A 27,073-nucleotide genomic window follows, 5' to 3' on the forward strand; every position below is an offset into this window, starting at 1 on the left:
TCGATAAGGTGTCGAGTAATCGTTCCATCTCCAAATGATACATTTATTCACATAACGCAGCGCAGTGCTACTAAACTGAAACAAACTACTATCCATGTTGCTATTTTGTCATGTCTTCGTCGGTATCTTCAACGTTAAGAATAATATATCCTGTTTTTACATTAGGCCACACAATAGCTTGCTTATTTCAGTGATGCAGCTCTTATATCGTACTGCAAAATTTTCCAGCGTTTCTTTTATTGTGCTGGAGTGTTTAATGACTAACATATTGATGACGTCAGTTGCTAGCCATGCGTAACGCCTGCCTCGAGGGAGAAATGATTTTCACCTGGACAAATATTGAAGCGCGCCCCCTGTACCCCTCCCCCCAGTGGGTCGTGTCGCCCAAAAATAATGTTCCATGGCCATATTCCACCTCCGTGAATTTCGTACGTTTGCAAGTTGTCGGGGAAGTGGACTTTTCGCCACCCGCTAGCAAGCAGTGTGTTCGTTTTTTTGCAAGTGAGTGTGGATTGTGGAAGAAGCCGAGCTCGCCCACAGCACCACCAGCGAGTACAGCACATCCCACATAGTCGCGCGACACTCAGCAACAACAATGGCCAAGCGTAGTCTGTGGCGGTAGGAGCTCTGTCTCGCTCTCGCGTCGGAGTCCTCCCTTTCGCCGCGTTACTCGATTTTTGGACTAGGCGGCGGCGAAAAAAAACAACCCGTAGAGACTGGCGCTGGTGTTTTTTGTGTGTTTTGTATCACTCTTTCCACAATGTTCGAGGCGAGCCCACACGGACCGTGCGTGTGTGTCCCCGCTGCTTCTTCTTGGCCGCTGGGTTGCAGCTACTAACCTAGCTGCTTTTCACTCGGTGCATTGCTAACGCTTTTAGCCCCCCCCCCACACGCCTACTCCGTCGTTTTTAAACAACACGCCAATGTTTTAGGATATTCGGGTGAACTATTTCATGACAACAACTGTTGCCAAGTACCCATTATTCGTCAAAGAAGCGTGCGTGTATGTTTGTCGCGGTAAATAGTTTGCGGGCTAGCTAACAGGCTAGCTATTTGTGTGCGCGCGCGTGTGTCTGTGTGCGCGCGCGTGTGTTCGCGGAAAGGAAGGAAAACGGCGAGTTTCCTTTTTTAACAAAGTATGGATGACCAGACCAGGATGCTGACGGGTCTCACCGGACTTGGTGGACTACAGCCAGGCGACGTGGGCGACCCGGACTCTGTTCGGAAACAGCAGTCCCTCGGCCAGCCCCAACAAGACATCGGGGATATCCTACAGCAAATAATGGCCATCACCGACGAGAGCCTGGACGAAGCACAGGCCAGGTAAGAGCGGCCAAGAGCCATTTTCCATCAAGTTGCTACGCTGCTGTGGCGCTCCGACTTTGCCAATACGATTCTTCTAAAACAACAATAATTTGTTATTATCAACTTTAATAATACACGATCTGCTACCACTTTGACGCTCGCGTTTTACGAGTGTTTATATAAAATTGGCAGTTCTTTGTTGCATCGATTGTGCTCAGCTGCCTTTGAGTTTTCAAATACATTTCGTGTGGAATAACATAGGGGACCGTTGGGGGATTCTTTTGTATTTAGTTGTGAAAGTTTGAGTTTTCACAGCGAGACAATGGTTGTTCCACTGCTAATGATCTCCCAACTACTTGGCCGCCACTTAAATTGCACTTGGATTGCTCATATAACCGCTTCATTACATTACAGCAGCAGTAATAGTTAACATTTTAGGGCCTTTTATTAACCCTCGTGTAAAACGATAAAAACAACAACAAAACAGTCTACTTGGAGAGAGACGTGTCAGGTACATATTGAGTTGTTGACATATTTTTTGTTCATATAAGGCAGTGAGTGCACAATGTTCCCCCCAAAAGCTGCACCACGTTGCTGTTTGTGCCTAATGAGATTTGTCTAATTGCACCCAAATGCGTCTGAATAGCGTTCTGCATCAATTGATAGTCGATGTCATTATCCGATGAAATGCAAATGAATGCAGGGATTACTCAATTGGCTCGCGTATCCAGTCAGAAGCTCCCCGTGATGACAGCAGCCATTCATTCATACGACTCATCACTGAATGCTCATATTACACAGGCATTCCGGTGTTTCCTTTATTCCTCGAGAAGGGGAAATATATGCAAGCGACCGAGCACTCGTGCGCCATGTGGCCCAGGGAGCATAAGGTCAGCTTTGAGATAAAGCCCCGGTATCTCAACAATAGCAAAGCGTCCACTCGCAAGACCGCGGCCACAGTGTGATGTGTCATTAGCTAGTGATTTTCCACCCAACATTTGACCACCTGGTTCTCTTAATTAATTCACTCCCCTTTCACTCCCTCCCTCCCTGGTGTTCATCCTTTTCATTGTGTGCTGGGTGCAATCAATTCTCCTATAATGTGTACGCGAGTGCAGCTGTCCGCAAATCGAGTTTCTATTAATGAGGTGGTGTTGAGGGGGAGGGATGATACTATATGGCCGAGCTGTCCCATGATTTTGTTTTTGTTACCTTTTCTAACGTGCGAGTGGAATGTGCAGTTTTTGTTGTTGTCACGCCCACTCCCCCCCCCCCCCCCGCATTGTAAATATGTCCGCGCCAACGTGAACCACCATCGACCAAATTATAGTGCTTTTCTCTTAAACAGGCTCAAGTACAATGTATGTAACAGGCTAAACAGGTTGCAAATATACTTACTGTACAGTACGTAACTCAAGGTGTGGCAGCTTTTGGACTACTATCTGCGTCACACGTATATAGTAAGGCCTTTTCAATGTCCACTTTGTGCCATTTGTGCACAAGAGGGCCACTTGTTTCTGACACGTGCCGGCTCTGATGTGCAAACTATTTAATCAATAAAGGCAATCTCATTCCATTTGATAAAATATTCATCTATTGAACAGTGGGTGTTTGTTTTTAGCTGACAAGCCTGAATTGCCAAAGGTAGGACCCTTCTTCTGCTTGCTAATTGGCCTTTTTTTAACTTCAGGTGAAAAAAAAAATATTGCCGACCTTGACATCTATGCACAACTTGTTTTTACCTCGTGTGAAGGGATTATGTTGCAGACTCTGCTTAAATGTGCCATTAAAACTTACACAATGGGAAAGTTCTCATCAATGGGACATTTTATTTATTTAATTTTTGTCTGTGTTGTTACAGGTCTTTATTACAAAAAGAATACACTGAAAAGCAAATGTGTTGAAACCTTAAAGTTGAAGTATATAACAATCAAACCTGAAAGGTGTCAAAACAGCGGGTATACGTGTTAAGTGTTCATGGAATGCACGATCACACCAGTCATAACAGTCATTTGCAAATGTGCTCCTGACCTAATTTCTTGTCACAATACTTCCCAAAGTCTTCATTTTCATTGCACACACAGCAGTGATTGTCAAATTAGGATGCAAATTATGAAAACAAATCCATTTGTTTTTTTATCCTTCCACCATTTCGTCCTCAAATGGCATCAGAGTGTCCACAGGTGAGCTGTGACGCTAATGATGGTAAATGGATAAAAACAGGTGGATTTTTTTGGCATAATTCATGTTATGCTAATGCAACATGAATCAAAATATCCTGTTTAAGTCCCATGGGGCCGCACAGAATATAATGTAGACCTACCTTCCACATTTTATTCACACACGTTTGTAAACTTTTATGTGCAATGATTTGAATTGTGTTCAAGTATTCTTTCATATTGTGTTTATCCTAGATAAGAACCACTCTCATACATTGCATGCCAACAATGTTCATGACCAAGAAAACACCATTTCTAGTCAGAATCGCCAACTACTGTACATTTGCAGTCATTTTTTACAGGGTTTGGTAACTCTATTCTCAGTACATGACACTAATAACACTGTGTTGATATATGCTAAATAGAGTTCTACAAACAAGATGATCTTTTTGGGTAATTTTCCAACTGGTTTGAAGAGCGTTTGGAAAAGAAAACGAAGGCACGGACGGGATTGTTGAGCCTCGTCGGAGGTCACCAGTTACAAAATGGGGTTCATTCGTTTTCTCCGTTTGGTTGTCATCGTCGGAATTCATACTCTGGTCAAGTTTGTACCTCCCGCATCCACTCCTCACAGAACATGTGACAAGGCAGACACGTGACCATGACACTCCTGTTGTGGAGGGTGTGTTGGGATGGGGAGCGGTCAGGGCAGTGCAAGAACTTTGGTTGCCGTTCCCGCACGCCCTGCCTGCCCTGCGCCCTCATCCTCTTCACCCACCCCACCCCCCTCCTGTCGCCATATGTTTAGATGCTGGCCAGAAGATTCGCCGGCGCATTGGGGTGGATCAGACGACCCCACAGAGGGAGGGAGAGCAGGGGGGGGCACGGCAGGGGGTGGCCTGCCAGTCAACTTCCAGTACAGGTCAGTACAGGACCGCATGAGCACCTCCCTCTCCCCCTCCTGCTCATACCCTCCATTCTGATGGCAGCCCTCCCCCAACTCAAATCCAGCCGTGATATGTTTAGTGCCACATAAAAAAAAAAAAACCTAAATACTGCAACATCACTCCGTAGGGCTGTGATGATTAATCAAATATCTCAAATAAATCAATTGAAATAAAAGTGGAAGCAAGACATCAGCCTGGAAATGCGGGCCACTGTCTGGAAAAAAGAAAATTGGCATATTGGGAGTGAGCCAGGACAAAGACATAAAATGTCCAAAGTTTGGAATCATTTCACACAAAAAGAAGATTAAGTGCAATGTTTACCAGAACCACACGCCTGTGATCGCCATCTGTCATTCATATAAAGCTAATTTGATGTGGTCTACCATTGCTAGTTAAGATATACTGTAATAGTATAGCAATCAAAATAGGCGCAAACGTTCGACTTCCACTTGCTTTTATTGAGCATATTGTAAGAAAACAACACACTGAGTCACCACCAGCCAATTGCAATTGTGACACACACGTCACTCACCAGGCCAGACCCTTTTTAAACGTATGTGCACTCCAAAGTGGCGACCCCAAATGGATAAAGCACCTGCATCTATCATGCAGGTTACTGTGTTTCACTTATTCGCTGCCAGACGATGTGCAAAAATGTGTCCAGTGCCAGGGTTTTTGTCATTGTCACTTGAATTCCAGGACCCACAGAATATTGAGTTTTAGGACTAGTAAACATGTAAACATTCGATTCAGTGTAAAAAACCTTAGACTCTCTCGTGTGGCTGTAAAGTGTCCTTGAGAGTTTTGAAATGAAATGTATTATTAATATTATTATTATCACCAGAAAAAAAAGTTAATTCCTACGTTATAGGGGTCTGGAGTTATTCAAATGGGGGCGGCTGTACAAAATACATATATATTGATTTATATAGCGCTTTAACAACAGTTGAAGCTGTAACAAAGCGCTAATATGGACAAAAGGCTAATACTGCCCCGTCGTGGAAGGGAAAAACATTGCCACAGGTCTGACAAGCGCTTTATCGGCACCCCGCTTACAAGAAAAATCAAAACCTGAACAAATTCGGCAATTGCGCTTCAAGTCACACTTTTCAATTCCTGAATACATTCGGGAATGGCAGCGAATGAGTTAATTACGCTGTTTAATTTTTATCGGATGAATCAATGAGATAATTCGCAGAATGCAGAAAGAGTGGCTCAACCCAAGAAAAATTCATTCTCTGTTTTCAATATAACGGGTTTGTAAATATCATTTCAATGCTTCCAATTCTTGTAAAAAATAAATAACTGCAGCACTATCACTCTGGATCAATCCTTGTCATATTGAATCAGCATTACAAGAAATCCAACTTAGGGTGTTCCACGCAGCCCCTTCTTTATTTACTCAAGGCCTTCACAACTGGAATTGTTGTTGTGGTCAGGTGTCGCCATGTCATATTCATTTGTGGTTGTGTCTTCAATTGTTTTGTTTTCATGGAAAAATCCGTGTCATCTTTGGCAGTCCATGCTCATCGCATCCAAAGTTGTGGGCTGGGTTTGTTTTGTTTCATCTGAACACCAAATGCCTCCCCAACATGTTCATAATACACCCGTTGTGATGTCATCATTGGCTCATGTTTGTTCTTGTCACCGCCAGACAGTTGCCATTAATGTGAATGACACATCTTCCGCGACTTCGACGGTGATTGGACTTAATGAGATACACCGGGTAGATTTAATGAATCTGACGCTCCAGTTGGAAGTCTTAATCGTGTGAAATTAATTTGTTTTTTTAGGGGGTCTCATCGAAACTCACCACGAATGAACTCCCAATTCTGAATATTTCTCACGACGACTTTACAAGTCGGGCCGAGGCTTGACAACGGGTACAGAACAAGCAAGCAACTCTGTAACTCATTAGCTATCAAACTCCCTGACTTACTTGACCAACACCGCTAATTACAGTGATGACGCCCCCCCCCCCCATTTATGCGTCACGTATATTTGATATTAACTAATTCATTGCCAGACAATGTGCGGAAATGTGTCCACTCCAGTGCCAGTTTCTTTCATTTTCACTCAAATTGCATGACCCACAAAATATTTAGTTTTAGGACTACATAAGCATTCAATGCTGCGGTGAGAAACACCACTCTTTTCTTTCATCAGAAAAAATAGTTAATTCCCAAGTTATATCGGTCTGGAGTTATCTGAGCTTGAAATGGGGCCGGCTGTACCAAATACAATACAATACAATACAAACATGGATTTATACAGACGCACGCCAACTTACGAACAAGATACGTTCGTAAGGTGAATTTGTTCATAAGTTGCTTCAGTGCTATATTTTGGATGGAATGTATGTTTCAGGCTTATATAAGTATGTTTAGGGTTTATATAAGTATGTGTAAAGCTTGTATAAGTAACCTGTATTGGTTTGTACTGAAAAACATTTTATAAAATATATGCTTAATAAAGCTATGTCCATGTACAACTGGAGAGAAAACTACATATGTTACTACAAAAATGTTCATATGTACCGTTGTTCGTAACTCGAATATTTGTAACTAGGGAAGCGTCTGTATAGCGCTTTAACAACCGCTGAAGCTGTAACAAAGCACTGACATGGAAAAAAAGGCTTCCCCCGTCGTGGAAGGGAAAAAAACATTGCCAGAGGTCTGACCAGTGCTTTATTGGTATCCTGCGCAAGAAAAAACAAAACTCGAACAAAAATTCGGTAATGGCGCTCCACGTCACACCTTTCAATTTCCGAATAAATCCGGGAATGGCAGCGAATGAATTCAAGACAAAAGCAATTCCCATCGCGGATGCCGTGAAGCAGCTCTGCTTGAATCTTTTGAAACACTTGCGCATACCTCAGGAGAGGAAGACGTGGTACACGTTGAGATGAGGGGGTTGCGGGGGTTCCCTTTAAAAAAAAAACAACAACATAGATATCTATTTATTTTGGTGTGTTCCTCCTCGCTCTCTCTCCCCCCACTTCTGATTCCGTTTTCTCTCTCACGCAGGAAGCATGCCCTTAACTGTCACCGAATGAAGCCAGCCCTGTTCAGTGTTCTCTGCGAGATCAAAGAGAAGACAGGTGAGTTTCCACTTGGCACATTTTTTTATTCTGTCATTCCGCACAAGTTGAAAACCTCGTTTGGAGGTGGGGTTTGTCTCACCTCCTTTCCAATAATGGCTTCCTCTACATCCGACCGACTTCCTTTCTGGCCTCGCCAAACTCATGATTGAGCGGCGATTGTATTCGTTTGGTCTCTCCGGTGTCGAATATCAGTAGGTTGGAGTGAAATAATGTTACTACAGAATACGTACCGCAATCACAACATCCGAATCGGGAAGCCTTTAATAGTCCCACAATGGTGACATTTCCACCAGTCATTGACAAGGGGCAGATATGAAAAGAATCGACGGGGGTATTACGGCTTCACAGTCAGCCTACCTCAACACGCTATTCTCCGACGCACTCTTAGAACGTCCACACTCACTGCGGTATGGCGCAATTATGCGTTGGTAGTGAATTGCTCTGCCCATCAATGCATTTCCCCCACTGCCTAACCCAGGCATGGGCAAACTACGGCCCGCGGGCCACATACGGCCCGTTAGGCTTTTCAATCCGGCCCGCCGAACTTGCCCAAATTATAGTACAAACAGTGTCTAAAACTCATGACAAAAAGCTAGCGAACAACAGGGCAGATAACTGAAAAGTTGCCTGCCCCATTTTTCCCAACTTGAAGCAAAATGAGACCAATCCCATTAAGAAACATTGTCACAAAGTATAAAGGTTTTTTTTAAATCAAGAATGCACCAACTACAAATGCTACCTTGCTTAATTTACGGCAAATGCGCATGGCTGTAAATTTTGCTACAGTAGTCGATTGTCATTGTGGTGCACAATGCAACGTTTGCATTGATTCCTGCGAGCCACTAAGCCCCTTTCATAAGTCTCACGTACACTTTACAGTCACGGTTTAATGTAAATTTACGTTTTGTAGCGTCACATATGTTGTTAGCTTCTTTTGAATCTTTCTTCTAGTTTGAGGTTCTGTGCATCTATTTTGGAAAATGACATGCAATTGCACGACTTTGTAACGCTTGCGAAAGTCCGGAAGAAAGAAGCAGGCTTCTGATTGGCTGCCGAGCCGAGTATGCAAATTTCAACTGCAGGTAGTCTATGTTTGTGTGCTCGGCGACGGTACACGTGTTTTGTTAGCGCGTGAAGGCGAGAGCGTCAGTGAGGAGTTTGTTGAGCGCGCGGTCAGGACAAACCATCTATGATTTGGCGGAATTTAACACAAGTAGGTATTATTGAGCTTGAATATTTCGTTGTGTAATAATATGTTTTGAATGTTGAAAGTGATTCCATTTTTCAATAAATGTTGATTTCTTTGCCCCTTCGATGGAAACTTAAAAACAGACGCAATCTTGATAAATCACAGTGCATATGTTATTTTAATCTATTTCCATTTCCTCCTCCAAGTATCTGCGAAATAGTTTGTAAATGCCATATCTTGCATATTCCTTGAGAAAAATTTATTAACTGATCAGGGATATTTTTCACATTTGAAAGACAGTTAATAAATTGGGTTGTAGTGTTTTTACTGTGCTATGAGGTTTGTACATACTACATTTAAAGGACAACCGGCACCATTTTTTGTTTTTGTTTCCCACTGACATCAGAAAAACGTTTTATAGCATCTAAAATACCCAAATCAGGCAGGCTGATATTTTTAGTTAAATGAAAAACACCAATAAAAATGACTTCAAAATGAATCCGGAAATGGCCAGTTTCAGAAGGTTGCTCGAGAATCAAAACAATGGCTTCAGATTCGGAGAAGATGTTTTCTTGTTCTTGTTCTTCTGAAGAGGAAAGCATAAATGTTTGCAATTGATTCTAGGAGTCCTCCCATATCAATTCGAGCCGTCAATGACAGCAATGTAGCACCCAGAAAAAGCAGAAGATTGCGCCCAAGCTCCGTTGGAAATGGGCTGATTTGTCAGCTGGGAATTTGTGTCAGCGAATGTCAAATAGTTGTCTTGGTGCAACACACAACGATTCACCATGGCGTTATGTGTTTTCCTTCTAATTTCGCCATCAACACGGATTAACACGAAGTTTTCAGACTAAACAAAGTACCCAAAATGCATTGTATGTCGCTTTCTCGGTCAGGGCGGTCCAAACGTGACGTCACATGGGGATCGTCATCAACTCGAAAACAAGACTTCATATATTCAGCGCAAGTCTTAAAACGTAAACTATAGCTATATGCTGTGGAATCTTTGTAAAATACGCTCAGTCGAAGTCATTTGAAGTGATTTTATAAATTATGGACATAACTTGTTCGGAGTATTTCCGGCCCAAACACTCCCTCCAAATGCTCCTGGCCCGGCCCCTCTGTCAAATTTTAGAACCCAATGCGGCCCGCGAGTCAAAAAGTTTGCCCACCCCTGGCCTAACCCCAACGTGCGGTATGAAACCCTTTCTAATGATCTTATTGGATTTTCGTAGAAGTGAAAGAAGGCGACGTTTGAACACACATGCAGTTTATTTAGCGTTTGATCGCCGTCAACGACATTATTTTAAGGGAAACCAGCTGGTTAGCACTATCTTGTTAGCTATTCCAGTCGGCTATCTGACAGATTCGAGTGCGGTTCAAAGGATGAAGGTTTAGGATGGCTGGCAGATTGATGGTTATGGGTAGTGTGAATGGGTGGGATTTGGAATACAACCCCCCCCCCCTCTGTCATATTCCTCTTCCCTCTCACATGTGTATCTTCTAGAAAGAGAGGGAAAAAAATCTGTCTTGTTCAAATACAATTTGAAAATGCCGCACCGCTGCCTGCCGTGGGCCTCTGTCAATAATGTATTATTGCTCTCCAGTGATTGGAGAAAAGTACAGGCTCGGCTTGAGTGACTGGGGCAGGGTATCCCACCGTTTCCCTGGCAACCGCTGCTCTTATTTACCCTAATGCCATTCACTTTGATTTTCGCATTTAAGTCTCGAGGCCAACTCGAGAGAGAGAAGCTCTCTTAGTACAGTTAGCCAAATGTAGGATGTGGGGTGGGGGAGTCGGGGCGGGGGGTATTGGAGCTAGTTCAAATATAGCTCCACACCGGAGGTGAATATCCGAAGAGTAAGATGCACAACTATTTGGCTTTGCTGGTTAGCTGCTGGCCGTATGCCACGCAACCCCCCCCCCCCTTCCCCTCCCTGACTGCACTGTTACCTGCTTTGGCATTTCTCTGCTCCTCATAAGACCCCCTGCAGGCTCCATTATGTGCTGCCGGAATGGGAATTGACTCCTTTTCGGTACTGCTTTTGGAAGACCCAATCAGTAATCCTCTCGTAGCAGCTCCTCACATTTGATGCACCCCTCACCCACCCCCATTGACTCGCACTTGTCAGTGCAAATACTCTCTCTCTCTCTCTCTCTCTTCTCACTCTCTCGCTCTCACAAATACAGTACGAAGTGTATTGAAGGAGGATAAAAGCAAACTGAGTCTTTGGGTCTACTCCTACTGATTCCGTGCTGTCCTCTCTGCCTCAGCCTCACTCCCTCTCTTGAAAGAGAAGACTCGCTTTGAACTCGGGGCTTTGATATGGAAATGTAATGGTGCTGTTGGGGGAGGGGGTGACGTGGAGGAGGGGGAGGTGAATTCCTCCGAGTGCTGCAGTTGGTTAGGTTGTTTTCATTGTAAAGGAAATGTTCCGCGCAAAAGCCAGGGCCCCCTTCTCACTGCATCACCCACCCGACCCCACCAAATTCGACGTTTGCATGAAATGTGATAGTGTCTAATAGTTCATTAAAAAAAGCACTTTGAGGAAGAAAGTAAAAGGCGTAACATGATCAGAGTGAAGAGTTAAGGGCTTTGCTTCTACTCTTGTTCTCTTCTCCTTGGCTCTCATGGGTATTTGCTGTAAAAATAGCTTGTGTGTCGTGCGGTGGGACAGTGTGTATTAAAAAAAAAAAACAATCTCCCATAAGCTACCGCGGTTAGCCTCAGAAGGTTTCACATTTAGTTTTGGCGTCTTTTTCGGCATTTTCTGTTTGCCTTTCATGTTCTCCCTTTTGCCGTGCTGGTAAACAATGCGAGCTTGTCGCTCACTCTCTTCTGTCACACCCTCCAAGTTCCTGTTTTTTTTATTGACGCGTGTGAACAATTGTAATTTATTTTCAAATGTATTTTGAATAGGATCGGAGTGTTTACTTTTTTACGAGGAATTGATGTGACACCATCCAATGTTGTACCTTGGAGACAAGAAAGACAAGCGCATGTTTGATATATGGTAGCTAGCTCGGGAAGCGGTCCGCATTTTACTTTTACTGTATTTAATTCATTCGCTGCCATTCTCGAATTTATATGTGAATTGAAAAGTGTGACGTGGAGCGCCTGCCGAATTTTTTCGGGTTTTGGTTTTTCTTGCAAGTGGTGCCGGTGTGGCGCTGGTCAGACCTCTGGCGATGTTTTTTCTCTTCCATGAGGGGGCAGCATTTGCCTTTTGTCCATGTTAGCGCTTTGTTACAGCTTCAGCTGTTTGTTGGTAAAGCGCTATATAAATCAATATCTATGTATTGTATTGTATTTTGTACAGCCGCCCCATTTCAAGCTCAGATAACTCCAGACCCATATAACTTAGGAATTAACTCTTTTTTTCTGATGATAAAAGACCAAAACCCTGGTGTTGGAGTGGACACATTTTGGCACATCGTCTGACAGTGAATGAGCAAAACTGAAGCAAAACTGTGCTCAAAAAATGGATAACACACAATGGTTTACCGTTACGCAACATATCATGAATTGTATTGGAATGAATGAGGTGAATTTAATATTTGTCGCAGGGAATTCCATTCTTATGGAGCATATAATTGAATTGAAAACTAGAGCCGACTCTGTTTACCAGGACTTTAATAAAAAATGTCGGAAAAAGAGCGTGCGAGTGGCGGTATGTTTAGTGACCAAAGGGTGAAGACAGGGCGGTGTTCAACTAAAGGGGTCTTGCTAGGAAATTTCCTGACTCCATTTGAACATTTTAATCTCCAACATGAAGGCTCACATCGGCCGTACTGTCGTGTGTGATACTTTAGACGCGGTGGTGATGTTGTGCAAACAATCCTTCATCGAGCTAATATTGCCACACGGCTTCCTTCGATCACCCCGTTTTCAGATGGCATTAGCAGTCGCAGATTATTCACAGCAACCCCCTGGCGGCGCGCATCACAATACAGCAAGAGTTCAGGCCACCAAATGGCCTCAATTACATGTTAATGAAATCGCAACATACTTGAAGTTGTAAAAACACAAAACAGGTCTGTTAATTAACCTCGTTGTTTATTCACAACCACCGTAGTCATTAGTGGCTTGTTTTGACGAGTCTCACTTCTAAGGCGTTAGTATAAATAAATAAAGAAATACGATGATGGCGGATATATGTCATCCACCCCCACCCTAAAAACAACAGCAACGAGAGGTCAGCATCTCGTTTAGTTATTTTTATGCATTTTTTGCCCCACCTGATTTCGACGTTTGTGCTATTAATTTAATTGAACTGCACACTCAATGCTTTGTGCACCGCGGGCCTCATTACAGCATCTTAATTATTACAAGTTTTAAAGAGCCCAATTTAGAAAAGCAATAACATTTTATTGTTGTTCAGAACCTACGGGCTGTATTATTGTATTTTTATGAAGCTTTCGTAGCAGCACTACACCCCCCCGATTCCACACATGGACAAATTCTCGGCTTTTGAATGGATTTCCTGAAAACTCTCGATTTGTATTAATGCAATGCAGTGGAGCAGGATTATCTCATTGCTTTTTGAGGAATCTCACTTGTGATGCGTGGCGTCCTGTCACTCAGCCTGCACCCCCCCTTCTCTCTCTTGCCAAAGAGAGTGGAAAAAAGATGGTGTGTGTTGGTGGTGCGGGGGGATGCCGGAGTGATACAGGGAGATTGATGAGGCAGTAAGAGCAGGAGTAATTACTCGATGTCCATTTCCCAAGCCAGATTGGCAGACGGCTAATATCACACAGACCCCTGGCCCTGACAGACGCATCGTCAACCCCTCCAGCCCTCCAAAACTGCCACCCCCCCTCAATATCAATTGGGGAAGCAAGGCACCTCAACCTCGAGCTCAGACCTAATGGTGTGTGGTCCTTTTGACTTTGCCCATGTGGCATTATTCCTACAGGAACTGGCCGCCTGTTTCTCGACAAATATTGAGTTGTTGGATGAACACACTTCAGTGCAATATGTAGGTGCCCTTACATCATTTTTTGTCACTCCATCCACATATAGAAAAAACTAAGACCCCTTTGAGACCACAATACAAGCCGTCCCATCCGCCATCTTTTTTTCCCACAGACTTCATGGCACAATTTTCAAGGGAGAAGCTCTACGTGCATTATAATAACAGAGAAAGGAATCACCTGGGAATCAGGGCAAGGATGTGGATGATATTCAAGACGCTGCTGGCTCAATTCATTGACTGAGGCTCTCCACGCTTCGCTTTTTAATCTATAGCTTCTTCTGATGCTACAAAAAATGTATAGATATAGATATAGATACATAGATATAGATATATATAGATATAAACTATGGATGGATAGATGGATAGATAGATGTATATGTCTAGAGATCAAACAACCACACACACAATTAATTATAATAATAACAAAAATAAATAGAGTGCTAGCGAGGTCTCAAGCTTGTTCTCTAATTAGCTAGCTCTCTAACTAGCTAGCTAGACAGCTAGCTAGCTCTAGTTAGCTAGCTAGTGCTAGCTAGCAACTGCTCGCTAGCTAGGTCTGGAGAGCTAGAAAGCTAGCTAGCTAGGTCTCGAGCTAGTTAGCTATCTAGAAGAGACCTAGCTTAGTTAGCTAGCGATAGATAGATCTTATACTACGTAAGATACAGTGTTTGCATGCATATGTATATATATATCATTTATTAACGCCTTTCATATACTGTATATAAATGAACTGGGAGAAATGAATTAGCTCGTAGCATCCGCTTCGCCATCCCGCAGATCGTGCTTTACTCCCCAAATCCATTTGTGTCCATTCGTGTTGCTTCTGAGTAAGCAATATTGACCAAGCAATAGTATGCCACTGTCAGTACTGATACACTGAGGCAACATCGCCAACACGGGTGGCAATTCCAACCTCTTCATCGGATCTGCTCTTATTCACAGCGTGTCTCGTTCCTTTCACACTGCTTTGAAAGGCTCGCTCCTTCAAAACGAGGTACTCGTGAATCAAAAGACACGTCAGCGCCGTTGTCAACTGGATTGCAATATGTTGGGTGGCAGAAGGGGGTGGGAGAGTGTCAGATCTCAGATCTTAATCCCGACTAATTAAGGATTAATTGCAATTGATGGGAGCCTTCCACTCCTCTGCTATTGTTCAGGTTGTTATCTCACACTGTTTTACACCGTGTCATAAATGCAGGGTTTGGCAGTGATATAGTGAGTTCGCTGTCAACCTACTTTTACACAAGGTTGATTTGAGTCTGGTGTTTAAAATTAATCGATCGCTATTGGATATTAACGCTGATGTGTTGATTTTTTTTTTCTTTTTGCCGATATATGGCGTGTATCCATTTAAAATATAACTACAAGGATATGCAATCTGGGTTCTATTCAACTATTTTATTTTTCAACAGTTGAGCTTGCACTTAAATAACCTTTTGACCAAAACAACGGGTGCGAGGGTATTTTGACCAACCATAAACCCGATTAGCCCAGTGGCTCTTATTCCTCAGAGGTGCATCAACCAGTGTAGGCTAAACATGTCGCCTCAGCCCCGTGACACCATCTGACTGTGTCATAATGCTTGTTCACGTGTTATAAATGAGCAGCGCTCGTCTGATCTATCGCTTAATTGCGGCATCATTTGCATAACAGTGCAAATTAACGACCTCTCAAATGAGCGTTCATTTTTCACAAAGTCTTTAGGAGCTCCTTAAGAGTCTGCGCTAATGAGCACAGGAGGCAGCTGGCCTGATGAGAGTCGACTGGGGGACGAGCCGTGCCGTTGCCTCTTCGCTTTTACGCCGCCGCCTTCTTCCTCATCCTCCTCTTCCTCTCATGACATTTCACAAAGCCGTGCTTTTCATCTTTTCCCCCTGCGCGCAACGGCACCGGGCGGGCTTGATATCACCACGGAGACCAACTCTTGTGATCCTCGTTCCTTTTGCGTTGATTAATCGCGTTTTGAAGCAACGCAGGCAAAAAGGGAATGCGTTGCTTTTAAGCCGCACCCGGAAGATGCGGCGTGTAATTCCAGTCTCAACTCGTGTGCCTTCAGCGATGGGGAATTGATGTAAATCGAGGCAGACCACTGCAATGCTACACCGTGCAGACGATGTATCTAAAATGTCTGCACACCCATCCTCAAATGAGACCCCCAAAAAAACATTTCAAAACATTGTCCATTATCAATGTGACATTTTACCTTCACAACACATTTGAATTAAATAAAATATTTTTTCAAGGAGGCAAATAAAAAGAAGAAATAATGTGGTTGCACGAGTGTGCGCACCCTTTTATATAAGTGGAAATGCTGACACCTTGTGGAAAAGAAAAAAACTGCCAGAGGCCATGACCAGCGCTTTATCAGCACCCAAACATGAAAAAACAAAACCCGAACAATTTCGGGAATGGCTCTCTACGTCATATTTTCAATTCCCGAATAAATTTGTGAATGGCACTGAATGGGTTAATTTGGAGTTCTTAAAACAGACGCTGTACTTAGTGAGGGATTAACATCTTAAAATTTGATCTTTTTTTCCCCCCAATGATAATAAAAGTAACTACTTCAGCCCTACGTCTGCCAGCACTTTTTTATGTCCCCTGACATCACATTTTCTATCCTTTAATCGCACAAACAGACATCATGAAGTTTTTATGGGGAAAATTCCACACATTTCTTCGAGGAACTCATTTGCTGTCTTACATAGCCTTTGACCAAAATTGCATGTTTGAATGTAAACACTGATTTTTATTTACAAGCCGCTGTTTTGTGGTAAGTATTAAATTAGTATCCGACTCTACCATTGTTTTGATAACGCAAAATATGCATATTGATGATTGAGACGTAGCAACGCATCCCCTTACCTGACAGCACTAATTGATCTATTCCTCATTAGTGTTAAGTGTGTTTGTGTGAGGGAGACAGTGTGAGTGACCGTTCAAAAAAAAGGGGGTGGGGGCTCTGTGTCGTCATTGCTTTGGCATCCAAATCTATCCCTTTTAGTTAATTAACTGCTGATTAATGATGTGCTGGAGGTTGCAGTCTCGCCCAAAGTGCGACATGTCCAATTCTACACCTTAATCATACCATCAGAACACATTATGTTTCCTCTGTTTGTATACCTTATATGCATATACGTGTGTGTGTGTGTCTTTGTGCGTATGCGTAAAATTGTAGCGTCGTGGAGGTCTGCGTGCAACAGGACTCTGGTGAGCTCCCCAAACAGATGCTGATTAGCTTGAGCTGCTTAAAGTAGCAATGAACATATGGATTGTACTCATTAAGTTGACGGTACTCCACCACAAAAACACCTTATTTGAAGAAAAAAAAGTGGGGGGTATGTAAAATTGCTTTAATTAATGTTAACATTACATTTTCATTTACTTTGAGTCTTTTAAAATGACACTTCATTTATCACGCCTCCTTTTTTCAGTTGATGTTTCTGTCCTCATCTTTGAAGCCCCTGTTTTTGTTATTTTTTAACTTCCTACCTCCTATCAAGACAATCTGCAGATTAAAAAAATAGAGTATTATAAACAACATATTCCCATGAGTAGAACAACAGCTAGGTTTCACTTTTTCATGCTAAGGTAAATTTCTTTTACTGTACACATTTTTTTTATGATTATGGAAAGATCTCTGTGTCCCAGTTCTCTTTATCTGTGTAATGAAAGGATAACTGATGTATTCACACTCCCATCTTTTTCTGCCTTTCTGGCAAGCCTCCACTCTGGATTCTTTATATATTTATTATATGTCTATATTTTTTTTGTAACCGCACTGTGCCTCTACCCAGCTTTGCGCAAACACACACAGACGCACATCTTCTACTGCGACTCCTTTTTGCAATTCTCCTTGGTTCTCCTTCCACCCTCCCCTCTCTCCTCACCTTTCTCCCCCCCCCCACTTCTTCCCTCTTCCCCTATCCTTCTCTCCCGCTCTCTTGCTCTCTCCCAGTGAAAGGCTGAGAATACCCAAGGGAGCTGATGCAATTAAAATGCTAATCCTGTCTGTCTACAGAGAGAGGGAGAGAAGGGGGGGGGGGCTGACAGCATGAGGGATTGCGGCTCACATGGAGAACTCGACTGAAATGGAGAACAGAGGGGGGGGGGGTGTGGCGGTGGGGGTGCGCTGAAAGGGAGAGGGGGGAGGGGTTGTGTGTCGGTGGCGGGGAGACGGAGTGAAAAAGGGGATGCTAGCGAGGGGAAAGACAGACAAGGATAAAGCTTGTGCTGTGAGCTGAGCAATGATATACTGACTGAGTTTAAGTCTTATCTGTGCCTCGCCGTGGACGGCATTACGGTTAATGTACATCACGCCACGGTATTGCCTCGGCTTTTCACCCCCTTACTTACAGCCACGCTCCAACGCCAAACCCCCGGTGTTGTGTCTGTGCGGCTCTCGCGCGCCCTGGCTGGCAAGCCGGCGCCGAAATGAGAAATATTATGTATGCAGCGCAAAGCCCAGCTGGATATCCTGAATATTTCATAGTATACGCTTGCTCACTCCATCTCTCGCTGCCACCGCCAGGGCGGGAACATGTGCAAAGTACTGTCGGTTCCTTCTTTTGCTCTTATCTGAGTAAGACGGAATTTAAGTAGCGCCGCTTCTCATTAACTCCAGCGTCGTTCGTGCCTTTGCTCTCAAGAGCCGCTTGAGCAAAACAGCCCACCCCCCTTCCCCTCTACCCCCCATTTAACGTTGTTTTTCACTGCATTGGAAAAAGGCAACTAAAGCAACACCCAAAATCACCCAAAAGGATATTTCTTTGAAATAAATGTCACCCCCACCCCATTTCCACGGCTCTATGTACAATCCAAATGCGCCTCAGCTTCTGCTATAATGCCACTAGACCACCAGACTGTTCTTGAGTGCAATTGTGGGTAATCACGGCTTAATTGGAGTAATTAGGGAAATGCAGGGGCATTAGGCTACAGCTGGGAGGACTATGGGAGGGGTACAGATAATGAGGTTGGTAAGGAGGCAAAGTGCCGAGAATCTTTCGGTGTTCTACAGTTGCCCTCTGTACTGTACATGAGCCCTCTTTCTCCCTGAATGGGCAGTTTAAAAAAAAAAAAGCTCCGCCGACACCCGTGATGGACATTCAACGCAGCCTTCGGGGCACTATGGCCTAATTTTCACGTCTGCACACACAACTCGCCTCAAACAAAAGGGTGTCCATTTAAGCAGCAAGAATAGGTCCTCAAACAATCACCCCCACCCCTTTTTTGGTTGTTGTCGTTGAATTAGCTTCATGCGTTCTAAGTAGCGAGTGAGCCTGCTGGTGAATGACTGCGAGGGAGGAAAAAGTGGAGGGAAAATGATGGGCGAATCAGGGTCATTAGTTCAGGCGGCAGGGTCTGCTGCATTCCTGAGTCCTAAGATGGGGGAGCAGCAGAGCCAAGGAATGTGCCTTGGAAAGAGAAGAGACCTAAGCGCAGGCAAAGAAACAGGCAAGAAGGAACAAGAAAAAAAGGGGGGGGGTGTTGGAGGCAGGGAGAGAGAGAGAAATTGGACGTTTTGCTACAAATGGTGGAACACTCATTTATCAAATGAAGGTTGGAGAGGGGGGGACAACTCATCTTTTCGGTTTGTGGTATCTGGAATGTTTGGGAGAAACTTTTCTTCTTTTATTAGCATAGCGCCAAATGCGTTTCGTAGCTACTAACCTTTTTTTGTGTTGGGGGTTGTCCACACAGTGACTCATTGTTATACCAAAGTCACATGAGGCAGAGACTCTTCCACCGACCGATCTCATGGACTCCCGTCACGTTTGACTAAAGTAGCATAATCCGCAAAGAGCTTCACAGTTTCCTGTGGGGTTTTTGCTGTCATCCATATTGTTGGTAAAGCAAACATCCTGGGTCTCCTGTTTACCAAATCTTCTCATTGGGCTTCCTTTTTTCCCACAAATCAATTGATATTTTGTGAAACTGTCAAGAATTTAAGAAAAAGTGCATTCCGCTTGCTAACGGTGAGGTAACTCCGACTATCATTGGTAGTTTCCTTTTAGGATTGGACTTGCCTTCATTTTATCAAATAGTTCATTTTACCACGACAGATTATTACCCAGAGAACAGAGGTGTCCTCTTTCCAAGAGGTAGAACCCCTCTTTACCTTTCCCGAAAAAGATTGAAAATGGAGTGAAACATATGAGGCGGCGGGTGACGTGAAAGACAATCCGTCTGCGGCGGAAAGTTTCCACCGGCGGAGTGTTATCTGAAGGTTTGTGTATGTGTGAAAGAGAGAGATGAGAGCGGGGCTGCGGGCTGACAGAGGTCCTGCTATAATACAGTGGTGGAGAACAGCGACTGATAACTATACTTATGGCCACTGGGGCTCATAGTGACAGCACATGCACTCCCATTACTGGTCCCATGCCTCATGCCCTTATCTCTGGCAACCTGCCACCGAGCGACCACACTGCCCTCTGCTGTACAACTCGAGAACGAATTTTTGGGGTTCTGCGGCAATTCGCTAGACGACCACTCGGGGCGGTTGCGGCGGTAGAACATTACTGAGGTTGACGGAGGTTTGCCTCTTAATTTCAGTTTTTTTCGTTTTTTGAAACCGCATTACCGCCGTTTTATGTATTTCGGGTGTTTTATTTTGAAAAGAGACCGGATGCTCTGTTACATCCACTATACTATGTCACTCTTCACGGGTGAAGGTGCATTTCTCGCTCGCGTTATAAGTTGCCCCTAATATGAAATCCATGAATTAGTAAACTTAGTTTAAAAAACGTTTTAGAAAGTTTCAATGTGAAGAGAAAAGGCATAGCCAGGAGAAGGCAAAGGAGCATCCAACTTTCAAGAAAAACAAGGCTATATTCAAACCTGTCCACCTTGGATAATAGCTGCCCTTATAAATGATTACAATTCCCATATAAAAGTTGTAGTACGCCGTACGTTAATTGATATGATAAAAAAAACTCTAACACAACTGCAAATGTAGACACCTCACCTTCTCGTCCATGTGCACGTTATGCTTTTATCATTCCGAATTGATGGTGACGTCACTAACCATGCCCCCCTACTGAAATGTGTAAAACATGACCTCCTCTAACTACATTTCACCCCTTTCGCTTTTTCTGTCCAGTTTTGAGTATACGAGGTGTCCAGGAGGAAGACCCCCCAGATCCGCAGATCATGCGCCTGGACAATATGCTACTGGCAGAAGGTGTGTCCGGGCCAGAGAAAGGTGGCGGGTCCGCTGCGGCGGCTGCAGCGGCCGCCGCGGCGGGTGGCTCGCCCACGGACAGCAGCATCGAACACTCTGACTACAGAGCTAAACTCGCCCAGATTCGTCAGATCTACCACTCAGAGCTGGAGAAGTATGAACAGGTATGATGGAAATCATTCGGAAACTTCTCGGTCGCGTTTATGTCATGTTTTCACCCAACGGTGCGGTTCCATTTGGAGGCGTGTGATTTGGAAGCATAAATCCGGATTGCCCTTTGTTTCCGCAGTAGCCAATCATCAGGCTGCAAAGTGTTGAAATATTTTATTAGCTTAAAAACATTCTTCCCAATAACATTTTATTGCTGAAAAAAATGCTAACTCAACAAAGAAATCAGCTTGCGTAGAATTCAGTGACACGGACACACACTTTAAAAGGGAAAAAAACGAGTACATTAGTATATTTTTTTAATATATTTTTCTTCTCAGGTAAGCATGACATAAGACAGTTATGATTCTGGGCTAACATGTCAGTATTTAACATGCAGAGTGATTCTATTCCATTTTATTTCAATGCTTACAATTTTTTAAATCTGAGCTATGTGATCCTGAAAACCGAGTTATTGTTTAATGTGCACACCGTCTTTTAATTTACCGTATTTTCTGGTGTATAAGGCGCACCGGAGTATAATGCGGACCCCTAATGAATGGTGTATTTTCAAACTTTTTCCATATAAGGCGCACCTTCATTGAATGTAAAAAAAAAAAAATCCAAATATAAAGTATATAATAATATCTAAAGGTTTTCCAAATATAAGGCACACCACATTACAAGGCGCTACAGTAAAGGCTGAGTTTACGCACAACTTCTTCTACGGGAAATGGAGTCAGTACTTGTGAGACCTGTTGTGCTTAACATATAAGGCACACCGGCGTATAAAGCGCAGAGTCATCTTTTGAAGAAAATCAAGGCTTTTGGGTGCGCCTTATACACTGGAAAATACAGTATTTGTTTTATGACCTTTTTAAACAATTGTCCTAAAAATGGGCACCATGCTATTGTCTTAATTGGCAAGTACTTCACATGTAACAGTTCTTCGCCGCAGATCAAGTGTGTGAAATTTGCAAGGTCTTTGAATGCTTGTTCTCTTATGGTCTTCCATCTTCCTTCCGTATTGCCGAAATGTTCCAAATTTCGTTCGTTAAAGACTCTCCCCACGACCACTATGAAGTGTGATCATAAATGGATGGAAAGACAAATGTCCCAAAGTCTCCCAAGATTTTAGTTATTCGTCGTCTGTGAAATCTCCTTCCCACACTTCCTCCCGACAAGCAGATTATCCAGTCAGAAAGAGTTAGAGAGCCGAGACGCTCCCTTCATATCAACCGACTCTTTCGTAGCCCCTGACAGCTTCTCCCCTTTGTCTTCTTTTTTTATCTGGCGTATCTTTCAAGACTCATCTTCTGTCTCTCTCCGCAGGCATGCAGTGAATTCACCAACCATGTAATGAACCTGCTGAGAGAGCAGTCACGAACACGGCCCATCTCGCCCAAGGAGATCGAGCGCATGGTGGCCATCATCCACCGCAAGTTCAGCTCCATCCAGATGCAGCTCAAGCAGAGCACCTGCGAGGCCGTCATGATTCTGCGCTCTCGCTTCCTTGACGCCAGGTTCGTGTCTTTCAAATGTGCCCACCCTTCGTGTCTCATTTTGCGCACGTCTTGTCTGTCTGATTAACGGTCGGTTGTACTCTGGAAGAACAAAGTGGAGATGACAAGCGCACGTTGCAAGCATGTTGCCGATTGTTTCCTCTCTCCGCATCAGACGCAAGCGGCGCAACTTCAACAAGCAAGCGACTGAGGTGCTCAACGAGTATTTCTACTCCCACCTGTCTAATCCTTACCCAAGTGAGGAGGCGAAGGAGGAGCTGGCCAAAAAGTGTGGGATCACAGTGTCTCAGGTAACAAAATTGACTAAGTTCTCACCTGTCTGTAAAACAAATAAAAATAAAACATGTTTTACTGATAATCTTTCAGTCAAGATCCCGTTACTTAGGCTGGATAAAATTCTAATTACTGATTAATCAGCCTGTTAATTTAAGAAAATAAAAATACAACTCATAAAGTAACTTGTTTTTAAGAGGGCTCCCTCAACGAACGCAACAATAACGGACACTCGATTGATTTTATGTTATTTCATTCATTTATTTTTAAGAAAGTGCTTGAAGGTAATCTTACATTGTGTCCTTGTGTGCAAAAAATCAGCAAAAAGTTCTAGATTATTCAACTGAGATTATTTCTCTCTCTCTCTCTCTCTCTCTCTCTCTCTCTCTCTCTCTCTCTCTCTCTCTCTCTCTCTCTCTCTCTCTCTCTCTCTCTCTCTCTCTCTCTCTCTCTCTCTCTCTCTCTCTCTCTATATATATATATATATGTATGTGTATGTGTGTGTATGTATATATATATAATTTCCACACACACCCAAAAAAATCACTGAGCTTGAAAATCAGATGCAAAAAGTTGAATGAGACGTTTTCTCATTAACTCATTCATTGCCAGACGATGTGCAAAAATGTGTCCACTCCAGTGCCAATGTTTTTGTCATTTTCCCTCAAAATTGCAGGACCCACAGAATATTAAGTTTTAGGACTATACATTCAGTTCAGCGTATGAAACCTTAGTCTCTTTTTTTCATCAGAAAAAAATGAGTTGATTCCTAAATTATATGGGCCTGGAGTTGCTGTATATGAGTTTGAAATGGGTGCGGCTGTACAAAATACAATACAATATATACATATTTAATTATCTCGCGCTTTAAAAACAGCTGAAGCTGCAATAAAGCGCAAACGTGGACAAAAGGCACATGCTGCCCCCTCATGGAAGGGAAAAAACATTTCCAGAGTTCTGACCAACACTTTATCGGCACCCCCTGCAAGAAAAACCAAAACCTGAACAAATTCGGGAATGGCGCTCCACGTCACACTTTTCTATAATACATTCGACAATGGCAGCGAGTGAGTTAAAGAAAAAAAAACTGGAGGGGGGGTCTTAAATCTATTTTTAGCATTTAAAGACACATTTCAGCACAAAAAAATACATTGCAACCATAACAAAAATTATCAAACTATCGTTATTGGTTATGTGACATTTTGTGTCTGTTCATACGAAAGGAATTCAAGCCTGGTTTTGTGTGCATGTGATTTGGGCTTCCCGGCGTCATTTGTCGCCTTACCACTCGGTTGCGCGTTCGTCCGCAGGTCTCTAATTGGTTCGGCAACAAGAGAATACGTTACAAGAAGAACATCGGCAAGTTCCAGGAGGAAGCCAACCTCTATGCGGTCAAGACAGCAGTGGACGCCGCCAACGTTTCGGCGCAAGCCAGCCAGGCCAACTCACCGGCGACACCCAACTCAGGTATGACGCGTTAGGGGGCGATGGCGCGTCACCCCGGGTGGGCGGTCTTTGGATCCGCTCCGCCAAGGACTCATAATTTGCCGCGGGCCACATTGTAGTTACGGTTTCATCTTGGGAGCCGTTGTGAATTTGGGGGAGCCATTAGAATGTTTAATCCCACTTACATATTACATATAGAACGCACAAAAAAATTGAGCGATAGGTAGTTTTTCAATTTGAAGTAAAAATAATGACTGTTATTGTGGTTTCCATGTGACAATTTAAAATGTTGGTTCGGACTTTAGCAAGCATCATACCACTTGACGTGCTCGAATAAAATATGGTGGGCCAGATTTGGCCCTCGGGCCTGAACTTTATAAACTGTGCACTACGCAATCCTATTGATGAAGCTACTGATTTACTGCCACCTGGAAACAGTTTGGCACCTCTTCCTCAACAACATTCAGCGACACATCTGCTTCAAACGCTGTCCGCTACTTTTTGACCGATCAAGCACGCACGCTTGACGTGACGTGACATCTTCTTCATGTGTTGCCTATCATCGGGGTGCTGCGGTTTGTCTCACGCAGGCGACAGCTACGTTGGGCTGCGATTGCTCAACGGGGAGGGCATCGGCATGGCACCCTCTCTCCAGCCGCAGGTACGCACCGAGGACGGCTGCGCCCGCCGACCTCGCTGCCAGGCTCCCGGTGTAGTTTTCCCTTAGCGTAGCTTCCTTTTGGATCCCCCCCCCTACCCCACCCGTCTTCCCTTTCCAGTCCCTTCTCGTCCCAAGAAAGTCCTCGCAAGGCGCACTGGGGAATTGTAGAATCATTGCATTGCCCAACCCTTTAGTTGTTGTGAGCGTGTCCTCCTCCTCCTCAGCGCTGAGCAATCGGCAGTTTCCACCCTCGGGTGCAGATCGACGAATACACACTTCCCGCCTCCATTGATCCCCGCCACGCTCCTATAAACACCACACCATTCCCCCACCGCCACATCTGCTTGTTATGTCCAGATGCACTTGAACTAAAAAAGTATGTAAGCATAATGTAATAATCTACTCTCATTGGATCTGCATCTAAGTCACAACAATAGAACGGTTGTGCACAAGTGCCGTGCAAATAATTGCTTGGTGGTGAAATAATAATTTTAAAGGTGTTCCAGCTAAAATGACAAAATGCCTAGATGGGGTGAAGCCTGGCTATCCCGATTGAAAGGTCGATAAGACATTTGCTCGGATTTAGAAAAGGAAGGATCCAATATTGTGTGTACACAAGAAATTCCATCAGGATTTTCATCCTAAAAGAGCTATTGTCACAGGCGGAGCCTTTTCATTCCATTTGGTTATTCGTATTCATTCTAATCGGAACTTGAGGCTGCATGTCAACAAACAAAATTCTTTGACAATGTTTTTATCTGTCTACCTAGCTATCTAGCTATCAAGCCAGCCCTCTATCTAGCTAGCTCTCTATCCAGCTAGCTCTAGCTATCTAGCTGTCAATCCACCTCTTGCACTAGTTGCCTCTTGAGATAGCTAGTGCTCAAGCTAGCTACCTCTCGAGCTAGTTAGCACTCGAGCTAGCTAGCGCTCGAGCTAGCTAGCGCTCGAGCTAGCTAGCTAGCTGGCTCTCTAGCTGTGTCTATTTATTATTATTATTTGTGTGTGGCCATTTGACATCCAGATAAAAAAAAACGAAAATGATACAAGTCGGGGTCATGCTAGCAATAAATGTGGCTTCTACAATTAAGCAACGATGCATCTATTTGTCTATCTAGCTATCTAGCTAGCTCTCTATCTAGCTAGCTCAAGCTAGCGCTAGCTATCTATCTACCTCTCTAGCTAGCTAGTGCTCTAGCTAGCTGGCGCTCTAGCTCTCTATTTATTATTATTAGTGTGTGTGTGATATTTAGACAAAAAAAAAACCGCAAAAATTATACAAATTGTGGTCATGCTCACAATGTAGCTCCTGCAGTTGAGCAATGATGCATCTATTTATCACTGCACGTCAATGGCATGCCTCGATGAGCTCAGGAACGTTTGAAGCCAAAGTAAATTCAGACTAACTACGTGCAATTTCGGATTTTTCCGCAAGCGTTTTTGTCTATTGTGACTTGGATGACGCTCAGCTTTCATTTTATGACCAATTTATGCAGAAATCCAGAAAAAAAGATTGTGGTACTTTTTCACGAAAGTGTCCATCCGCCAGCACAAACAGAACAAAACCTGCCCCAGTGAGCTTTTTGGTTTCCGTGCATCTCGTTGGCTCTGTCCTTTTACCATCTTTCCTTCCCCTCAACCAAAAAAAGGAAACGCGACTGTGCGTTTCATGGGAGCGATGATTAGGCTGAACCCGGAACATTCCGTGGTCAACAAGATGACAGTTGTGGACGCTCACTCGACCATGTTTGTCGTCTGCTGTGATTGACGATGCAATGTGTGTGTTTACAGGTGGATACCCTGCACCGTGCTACACACCTGACGGGCGGCTATGAGGAGCTGTCAGGTAGTGGCCTCTACACCCCTCGTCGCCTGGATGTGAGTAACTTTTTCGAAAACATCCCCACTACTCATCGGTGTCCATTTTCAGCCACACTTTTTTCCCTTTTTTTCCTTCACCATTTGAAGCAATGCCCAGCAGTTTGGAAAACAATGATCAACAGTCTAGCCAGTTTTCCAACTGATTTTTACAGAAGACGGCGCTAGGTCAAATAAATCTTGTATCCAGAATGTGGCTAAACCGAATAAATCTCCCAGCAACGAGAGTTTACCCATGACATCAAGTTTATATTCTGCCACCGTCGTGTGACGCTCATGCGTACA

At 43.7% G+C, this 27,073-nt stretch overlaps 1 protein-coding gene across 5 annotated transcripts in view; it reads left to right on the top strand.

The window, feature by feature from the left end:
- The first annotated feature begins 351 nt into the window (after positions 1-351).
- pbx4 (pre-B-cell leukemia transcription factor 4) overlaps positions 352-27,073 on the top strand; it is a 30,597-nt gene continuing 3,875 nt past the window's right edge. The window contains exons 1-10 of one of the 5 annotated variants that reach the window (XM_089018529.1): positions 352-501; positions 1,151-1,323; positions 4,273-4,386; positions 7,438-7,511; positions 20,780-21,024; positions 22,340-22,530; positions 22,685-22,820; positions 24,114-24,270; positions 24,840-24,910; positions 26,702-26,788. In XM_089018529.1, the coding sequence (XP_088874655.1) occupies positions 1,157-1,323; positions 4,273-4,386; positions 7,438-7,511; positions 20,780-21,024; positions 22,340-22,530; positions 22,685-22,820; positions 24,114-24,270; positions 24,840-24,910; positions 26,702-26,788 (1,242 nt within the window). In that variant the 5' untranslated portion in view covers positions 352-501; positions 1,151-1,156. The other 4 variants (XM_089018530.1, XM_089018528.1, XM_089018532.1 and 1 more) reach the window with 4 other exon arrangements.

This window comes from Hippocampus bargibanti, linkage group LG17 (genome assembly GCF_051943395.1).
Source record: "Hippocampus bargibanti isolate YZ-2025 linkage group LG17, ASM5194339v1, whole genome shotgun sequence".
NCBI classification, from domain to species: Eukaryota; Metazoa; Chordata; class Actinopteri; order Syngnathiformes; family Syngnathidae; genus Hippocampus; species Hippocampus bargibanti.